The sequence below is a fragment of the Eulemur rufifrons genome, chromosome 18 (genome assembly GCF_041146395.1).
Source record: "Eulemur rufifrons isolate Redbay chromosome 18, OSU_ERuf_1, whole genome shotgun sequence".
NCBI classification, from domain to species: domain Eukaryota; kingdom Metazoa; phylum Chordata; class Mammalia; order Primates; family Lemuridae; genus Eulemur; species Eulemur rufifrons.
Genome location: NC_091000.1, coordinates 40,912,501 through 40,922,723, shown reverse-complemented (window position 1 = coordinate 40,922,723; position 10,223 = coordinate 40,912,501). Strand labels below are relative to the sequence as shown.

The window sequence follows — 10,223 nt, the reverse complement described above, 5'->3', positions numbered from 1 at the left end:
TCATATTATAGATAGCGAAGGTCTAGTCAGTGAAGATGGCTAAGAAGAAATTGAAACGATACATTCCATTTAGTTAGAAGATTTTTCTTTTTTAGGAATCTGATCATAAAATATAACTTTTTTAAAAGAAGGACTATGTAAAGATAATGCACTACAAAAAAGTTTCTGAGGAGAAGGGAATGATTTATGTTAAATTTTGCCTCTATTTTCTTAACAATTCTACTCTGGCCCTAAACAGCAAAACAAAAGCTACACAGTTAATGCGAGACATTCTTCAGATGGCAGGTCAGCAGTTCTCTGTGATTACCAGACCACATCTGTCAGAGACCTCACTCTAGCCTAAGTGACTTATTAATCTTCCCAACTGTACCTACTACTATCTCATGGGGACTTCACTAAACACCCTTTTCTCCACTTCATTATATATTCAGTGATGTTTTCCAGTGATGTATGAGTGCTTGTTATAAATCTATGCCCTGGGCACCTGTCTGGCTGTTTGGTAGGTCCAACCCTTAACTTACTTTTTTATTTTTATTATAAAACACATTTTTACCACATGACATTGTATTGTGACCCATCTCTTCTCATGTGAAGGTACTAAGGTACGAGTACTAACTCTGCAATCATCATGCCTAGGTAAAAAATCTTGTCCTACATCCTACTACGTGACTTTGAGCAAGTTATTTAATCTCTCTGTGCCTTTTTACCTGAAATTCCTTGTTTGTAAAATGAAGACCATAACAATAGTGTATACTTTATAATGCAACGCCTGGCACATGATGTGTGTTTTGTAGCTGTAAGTTACCATCATTTTCAAAAACGATGAAGTACTTAAAGGTGAATAAGACATATTTATTCCCTGATTCATGAAGCTTGCAGTTTAATAAAGGAAACATATGTTTAAGCAAACCACTAGAGTATGGTCCCATTGCTATATTAGAGAGATTTCCACTACATACAGCATTTGAACAACACAAAGTATTTAATCAGCTTTGCTTGGGGCAGGTGGGTGTGGGATATATAGGTGAAGTGTTACAAGAAAGGAAAACTTTTACATGCCACCTGCTTTTAAGAGGCTTTTACTAAACTCTGTATGGGAAAAAATTTTGTGGGATCTAATAATAAGGAAAGGGAAATTAAAACACCAAACAATCATTGTCATGTCGATGTCTATAAATGAGAGCTGGCCAGATGGATAAGGCACATTATAGGAAAAATAAGAGTGAGGCAGAGAAAGTAAAAATAGTAAAAGCATGCAAGTTTTTCCAAGATAATATAAATCTTATGCTTATGAGATGTTTTCTTGTAATTCCATTGTATTAGGAAAGACAGTATGACAATAGGAATAATATAATGTGTGAATAATGACTATAAACCTACAAATCAAACATGAAAGTGCTTTGAAATTTACACATTGCTGTAGAATAATATTAAATTTTTATATGAAGAAGTTTTATATAAACTACAAACCAAGGTATTATCATTTTAAAACCAAATAGAACTAAAATCACTATCTTTATAAACATCTGAAAAAATAAAGCAGTAAAATACATATTTGACTTTACATAATCAATCTATGACTTTAGGTCTTCATATTTTTATTTGCAAAATATTTTCACATTTTTAGAAGCAAATTAATAAGTAATAATGACAACTTGTGTTTGTATTTATAATCCCACCTTTTCCAAAAGGTTTTAGTACAACCATTAAGTAAAGATGGACATGTATCTTTCTTTACTAATTATTAGACTGAATGAGTAATTATGTTTTCATCCCAAGTATTTAAGACATAAAATAAATGGCATTACTTACTTTTAAAACTATATATTGCAGTAACATTTAAAATTATATTTCTATTAATTGTCATGATGTTTCTACAGCCATTTCTATGATATTATATCCCACTCAGAGTAAGAAAAGTTTCTAAATACAAATTCAATTGCAAGGGGGCACACTAATTCAAAAGATAAGGCATTAATTATGGGGGGAAGTATTCCTCTAAATAGAACATTCTTAATGTCTTAATATATAGCTGTTCATATGAGAACAAAGAGATCTTCTCTGGTGAAGGGAAAAAAAGGAAAGCATTGAAATAAGAAATCAAATCTTGGTTATAATTCCGACTGTCATTTACTAGCTATTTATTGTTGGCCAATGAGTTAGGCTTTCCAAGCCTCAGGAGGTAAATCATCAGGAAAATTGGTGTCTGGGAGATGATCATAACACTTTGAAACTTAATATAGATAACTTATTATCCTTTGATGTTAGAAAATGTTACTTAGACATTTGGGGTATATCCTTTTTCTGATCTCCAGAAAATTATTTCTGAAACTGAAGTGTGATTTTATTTCCCATAAGTTGTTTTTCTGATGAAGAAAATGCAAAAGATGAGACAGTATAAACATGACTCCTAAAATATTTCCCACGTGGAGATTCTTTGATAGCTAATTATGAACTACAAATCTTGGAAATTTAATTTTGAAAAATCAAATGCTTTAAAATAAATTTCACATAAAAATAGCACGGTATAATTTTGAGTTTGAGTTTAGTTACTTTGACTAAACTCAACCAACCTAAATGATTGCTTAATGTCTTTTGAAAACTTTTAAAATATCCATAATAATTTGTTCCAATTTATCTAATTTTTTGAGTTAAAAACTCAGAATCTATGTTAACAATGTTGTAAAAATGTCAGAATAAATGCTACAAAGAATGTGGAATTTTTTTAATATGCACATGAACATACACACACACAGAAACACAAACATTAAATAAAAGTGAACAAAGACAAGTTTATCTTTTTAACACAAATAGCTGACAAGATTATGCACATAAAACAGACTAGGAAGCCTTTTAAGGTACAGACTAAATATAGTTATAAATCGGAGAATGCATTTTAATTTAAAAAGAACCTCAAATAAAGATGACATCTACATGCTGATCATCCACATTAACCCTCACTGTGAAATAAGGCACATATTTGCAAGAAGAATGTGCAAAGATCCACATGTCTATGATCTAGAAATCATGTAAAATTAACTATAACATGTGATTGCAACACATGACTTAGATTTCAATAAAACTATTGTCTCAGTTGAGAAAACCAACCAAACGGTGTAATTTGGAAGGGTGAAGAGGTAGAAGGAATAGGCAAAACAAGAATATATAATTCATAATACTACAGATTTCCATTTTCTACATAATTGCTTCAAGAAACTTGCAAATTCATTTCCATGAGGTGATTTCCTTTGAAATCTGTAAATATTTACACAAAAATGATTTTAGAAATGAGCCAAATGCACCCAACAGCCTAAATCATAAAATTCCAATAAGCACAAGATTTTTTATACCACAAAATTCTTGACCATAAGAAGCTGGAAAAAATGTAATTTATACATTTAAAAATCTCTAAATTGCTTTATAAAAGTGTAAATAAAAAATAAATGGAAAATATGCATCAATTAATTTATAATTGATTTCAATTCTGATGCTTACCAGATGGATTTCCTTACCTATATAATGAGTGATAATTATTGAAATATCATAGCTATATTTGTTCCTAAATCCAAAATACATTTTTATTTTTCCAGGAAATTCAGTAGAAGTTCAAATTCCCCTAAAACCTTTTCCATCTGAAATAAACTACCTTCATTAAATTTAAATATGATATAATGTAAATATTTAAATAAAATCAAGTAAACAATGATACGTAGTGATATTCATTTTAAGCATCTTTAATAATAAATTCTGATTTACTGGTCCTTGGTTGAGAAATTACCAGCTTGTTTTGAATATATGTGTATATGTATTCTCTAATTTTTGTTGCAGTTTGAATATAAGATGCTGTTTAGCTGCTATCCAAAAATACTTTGAATGATATTTCAATTAACCTTATCCAAAGACATAGATTCTAGACACATGTGAGCTATACAGGTGGCAGAGATTTAGAACTACCAAACTCTGGTATTTGTGAAGGGATTTGTGAATAGAGATGGAAATATTCATTGGATAACAAATTTATAGACAAGCATAATTTACATAACCTAAGACTTTTTTGAGGGAGGAAAATACTAATATGAGTTGATATTTAAGAAGACTGCTGATTAATGTTATGAGACATATATTCTAAATTAAAGTTTGAATGGCTTCAGTTAAAAATTGTTGGACAGAAATATATAACTCTTAATAGTCACAGAGTAATCCAATTAATCATAATATTATTTTGATGTGAATGAGATCAAAGATCTACATCTTTTACAGAAAATGTAATACTTAATCCTCAGAATAGAGACTTTAAATTTAGCCCTTACTTGAGTAGATATTTATACCTAAACACATTCAATAAATATTTTTAGATGGAATAAATGGATTAATGAATGAAAGTTACAGGATATAACTGTTTTACTAATGTTTTAATATGATGAAACCAATTTCGAACTAAATACCAAAACTTGTTCTGCACCAAGTGGCACTCCAATGCATGAACCCATTTCTTCAAACAATATTTTAAAAAAGAGATAATGTTGCATTCTGTCGTTAATAGTCATATCAAATTTCCTTTCATAATTCCAGTGAGACAGTCCTAGTATCCAAATATTCCAGTTGAGGAGACAGAGACAAAGAGAGGCGTGAGACAAAGGGAAGATAAAGCTAGAATCTTGGGTTTGACTCCCTCCCAAGAGTTTAATCCACTCCCCCACATTCCAATTTACAGTAAAATGAAATTGGCACATTAACCTGAAAGGAAAAAAAAGAAAGAAAAATGACCAAATTCATTCAGTGAATTCAGGCATATCCAATGAAGTAATAGCGAGTTCATGCAAAAAGGAATTTGGCTCTGAAATAGCAAAATTTATTTATATCTAGTGGGAAAAAAAGGCAATTAAAAAAATAATCTGTAAGTGCTTGAGAGTGGAACTAAAATAGAGAATTGACTTGTGCTCATTGTAAAGTGGCTTTAGAAAGGAATTCTGATGAACAAACATTAAAAATTGAGTTCTCAGTCATCCTGCTTCATCAGAGCCTCTCAGTTCCTACAGAAACTCTATAAATTGTGAGACATAGAGGAATACAATAAATTTGCAATTATCACGTCAGAATATGTGAGTGATACAGAAATTTAACAAGAAATTTTTATTTCACTCCAGAAATTCTCAGTTATTTATTATAGCTATTAGGAAGACTCCGAAACTGTCAGTCCTGTCTTTGACAAAATGAACTGCATTCCAAGTGCCCTCAAAGCAAAATCTCTTATGAAAGACAAGCCAGAAATAGATGGAATAGCATGAAAAAAAGCAAGGCAAATGAAACTATAAATGAGATACCATTTAAAGTATAATATATGAAAAATGGCAGTTGTACTTAAGGGCAAGAAGAGAATACAAAATGGTAAAGCAAGAAGGAAATGAATAGAGACAGGATATAAGACACATAAACAAATTCTTACAACCCAGATTTGCTCTAGGTACTTTCCTATATTCATTGGATCTTAGGGCATTTGTGTTAGTCTCTGTGTTTGTCTATCATCAAGTTTATATAAACATGTTTGAACATGCATGTACTTAGAGTGCCATTGCTGTCTATGACTTGTTCTTTCAAAACACAGAAATAAAGAAAATATAAGTTACTGATTAGTACCTAATTGAATTTCCAGTGTTGTGGTCTATCTAGGCAAAACAACACATTAGGAGAATGAATCTCCCTCCCCCACTGTCCCTTTTTAAATATGATGTAACTTTTACAAACCATTTAATGCATCTCCAATGTCCCATTCAGAATATCATGATGATTCATTTATACTTACCTTTCTTTTGTGTTGGTGATTAAAATTCAACCAATTTTAAGTATTAGAACTCCTTGCATAAAATGTACTCTATTTTTAAATGGGAATTTATATCATTCTGATATTTCCTCTAATAAGCTTATTGAGAGTTCATATAAAATTTGTGAAACATAACCAATAAACTCTCCAAAGCTCACAGAACATTATTAATAATCATATGCTATCAATTAAAATTTATAATATAGACAATTTATGTAACTAATTTACTCAGAATAACTACTTATATCATTTGAATTAAAGGAAAAAGAAATATCTGCCTGAATTACTTTTCATTTACATGCCAGACTAGTGAGCTTTTAAGAAACAATATATAATCAACTCTATCCAGCAGAAAACAAGTTTAAATACCCACAAGTACATTATAAGGTAAAAGTGAAACTTGACTTATTTGTTTAAATTTGCTAGACCAGTACGTCTGGAATATGTTGACATAGGGGATGGAAGAAAGAGAAGAAATCACTAGTGTTGTATCCTAATTAATTTCAACAAGTGTTTCTTTAATGGTATTGTCATGGTGTTGTATCGGAAATCATCCTGTAGGGTTATTAGATTGTTAATGCTTTTCTTCATTTGCTCTATTTACTACCAGGACCACCAAAATATTTAGAGTACTTGCAGATTTGAAAGTTAAGATTACTGTGTTTTTAAGCGGATACATTAATATACTCATAATAAACATTAAATATATTAAAATCTGCAAAATTAAAAGAAATTAACTTGCAAATTTGAAAAACTAAAATGTCTCAATAATTTTAAAATGTACATAAATAGGATTGCCTATATATGAAAATGATCACCTTTGTAAAAATACTTAATCAAAATAGCAAGAGTTTTAGTTTATCATTAATATTTTCAGTAAAACAATAAATGAACACATTTTTTGAAACAAATCATGGAATTTTTAAAGGATAACTTTCTGCTCTTAAATATGACTATCACAGCAGCTGAACTGACAACATACTGTGGGATGGCTGATGATAGTAATGCATAATATTTTAGCAGCAGAGTATTATCAGTCAAAAAACGAGTCATGTAATTAATACCTATGTTTCTACATATGCCCCAAACACTTAATGATGTAGGTATGGAATACCAGAATTGTTAATCATTTTAGCTTACAAAAAGTTATTTCTATGCTATTAATTTGTACCTAGCTGACATATAAACTGAGCAAAGATCTCCTTTGGTAGAAACAGTTGGGTTTGTTTGGGAATAAAGTTAAATACACTTTTGGTTTCTCATTATTACTGGTTTGAAGTACTATCAAGTCAAAAAAAAATAAAGATCTTTGCCTTTTGTAAGAACATGTTTTATGTATGATTGAAGTTTTTACAACACTCAGAAAAAGCCATCCGATGTTAGATTTAAAAATAAAATCAAAAGCATTTTCTGACATAGTACACATGAAAAATTGGAAATTCCAATATCTTCAATAGAAGTTGTAGAAAGTGTATGTCTCCTTGGAGTTTGACACCCACTTAACACAGCAGAAAATAAGGTACTATACTGTAAACAAAAAAGTACAGTAAAGGACAGTTGTAAATTTACATAAGAATAGTTCATAAACATTTTGGTCTTTCCATAACAGTTTTTATATAAAATGAATAAAAAAACCTTTAGACAGCTGTCATCACTCTTGTTTGACCACTTTTCACTTATATGCACACAGACATATTTATATAGCAATATATTGATGCACCGTTACATGGATATTAAACTATGATTACTGATTGTAACTGAAATGTGCATTATCCAATCAACATTATCCATAGTTGAAATACTCTTACATTATGTATTCTTGTTATGTCGTATCTATAAAAACATGAAAATATAACTTTACATTATTTCAATTATTTACATAAGTTCAAGCTTGACAGAGAAAAATTGATAAGCTACAATTTTTAGAAGAGTAGGCCCAGAGGTACAATAAATAGCATTAATTATATATAGTCATTTCTTGTTCATTTTTAAAAACTCATTTTAAGTACACTATGGAAACAATTAGTCTGCAATTTGGTCATTCTAGCATTTATTATTAAAACTTAAAATGCACCTCCAACATTCCTGATGAGGAGATATGCACTAAAATTATATTTTATTATCTTGGAATTTGTGATTAGGGACAGCTAAATTTAGTGAAGAATATCATGGTACCACATGCCACCAGGTTCAATACAAGTGGTTACTGTTGAACCCTATAGTTTTCCCTCTCTTCTGTAAAATACAATAAATAAGAATGTTTTACCTTTGTAAAATACCAAGTGCTACACAAAGGCTTACTTGCAGAAATAACAAGAATACAAATATTAAAAATAACTATTGGATACTTTTAATTGATTAAAACCTTAAATCAATTTAATGGGGGGCTTTAATGTAAATAAAAAGTATTTTAGGAAGGGAAATATAGATCCTTTAAATTTATTAACTAGAGAAATACATCCTCTTTAGTCAAAGTTACAGAAATATGACATTTTAACCACACTGGGCATTTTAAAATAGCCATTCCACTGGAGGAATGAATATAAAAATAATGTATTAGAGTTGTTTTTATTGATGGCTGTGGGATGAAACTACATTGCATGTGACTCAAACATGTTTAACATATTCATAATATATAAGGTTATGATAGCATTTATAATTTTAAAACTAAAAACTTATATTAAGTTTATAGAATTTGATCAGTGGGCAACTATCTAAAAAGGTACTTTCAAGGCATTCTGACTTCATTTACGACTAATACTTCTGTAAGCTCAAACACCTTAATAATGAAATCTCACGTATTCTGATATTTGTTTTTAATATAAGCTTTTAAAAATCTATTAGCATTTATCTATATAGATTAAATGCTTTGTGTTAACAAATATGTCTTTATTTATAGTGAGACATATCAAAAACAGACTCAGACATTATGCTGGGGCATACTTGTAAAATCTCTTGGCCTTTTTAAAAGGGGGAAATTTTCTCTGGGAACCTAACAACTTGATAGTGTCTTTAAACTCACTTGATTTATGACCAAACTGTAGCTAAGCAAAATTAATTGGACCACTTGCAAATAAAACAATAGAAAAATGTTTATTTCAAATGTCAAGCATTGCCAAGTAATTTTATATTAACACCAAAATGTTAAAGAATAGGATACATTAAAGTTTTAATAACAATATTAAATTACAAGATTGGAATCTTCTCTTTGTTTTCTTTCCTTAGCATTTACATATTTGGCTTTGAAAAATATGGAACTGATACCTAAAGCCTTTTTCAATCACTTCCCATTTAATTACTTTTTGTCTTATCCAACCAATATGGAAGCAAATTTATTTAAAAGCCAGTTTGTTTGTGAAAATACCTAAAAATATTTTTTTTTACTTTAAATGTTTTTTTCTTTTTTTTTTTATAAAACATGTCACATCTTGATGCAGTTGATGTCAAGTGTGCTTAAGTCATTATGAATCAAGAGACTAACAATAGTGGCTGCAGAAACAGGTTTGTTGTCTGTACAAAGACTTCAGTTAAATTATAGTACTTCCATGTTAGCTGTGCATGTCCACCAAGCTTCGTCTGTAACTCGAGTAGAAAAGGATGTTGTGTTTTTAATTAATCATTCCTTACAATTCAAGATGAACTCCACATACTTAAGAATTCTTGGCTGAAAGAAAAGTCTTCAAGATACTGGATGCCTCTCACCATTTTGACAATAAACACACAAGAAAACCATCGTGTAAGGCACTCAAAAGGTTCTTATCAATCACGAGAGATCAGTCACACTGACATTCATTCCCATGCCAGGACTCACGTAAGGGACAGCATGCACTGCTTTTGGAAATTCTGGAGTCATAACACGTCCATTTTCTCCAGTACTTCCTGTAATTGACAGCCTTGCCTTGTTCCTCATGGCATCGTTCAAGGTCATCTTAAATGAGAGAGGAGGAAAAAAAAGAAAAAAAAATCATATGTTAAGGTTTTCAAATGCATCCAGGGTAAAGGCCATGTTGTTTTTGAAAAGTTTACTTCTATCTGAAAGCTTCTAGCAAATGAAAGCAAACAGTGCAAAGCTGAACTACAAATAATAAAGCACAATTATGGCAGGAATCTGTCCACATTCACCCACGCTACTGTGCCATTAAAGAAGAAAATATAGACAGTTGAGCTGCAGGTTAGTCACCGGTCAGGAACATGGAGGAACATCAACAATACATACAGGATGATCCATCGGCCACCTTCCTCATTTAAAAGAGCTTAAGGACGCAACAAGAAAGCTATAACGTGCACTTAAAAGTTTGTATTAGAGCCTTGTTCCTACCCCCTAAATTTTAACACTTTCGATGCCATATACGTTGTAACCTTCCTTATAAGTTGCAAAATTCTGTGAATTCTGCGAGGAAGA

General features: G+C 30.5%; 1 protein-coding gene across 4 annotated transcripts in view; it reads right to left on the bottom strand.

The window, feature by feature from the left end:
• Window positions 1-7,129: 7,129 nt before the first annotated feature.
• Window positions 7,130-10,223, bottom strand: part of GRIA2 (glutamate ionotropic receptor AMPA type subunit 2) — a 139,255-nt gene continuing 136,161 nt past the window's right edge. For all 4 annotated transcript variants that reach the window (XM_069493535.1, XM_069493536.1, XM_069493532.1 and 1 more), the window contains exons 15-16: window positions 10,140-10,223; window positions 7,130-9,749 (exon numbers count right to left, since the gene is read on the bottom strand). The exon at window positions 10,140-10,223 is cut by the window's right edge and continues 165 nt beyond it. In XM_069493535.1, coding sequence (XP_069349636.1) covers window positions 10,143-10,223 — 81 coding nt within the window. In that variant the 3' untranslated portion in view covers window positions 7,130-9,749; window positions 10,140-10,142. The remainder of the gene's footprint in view (window positions 9,750-10,139) is intronic.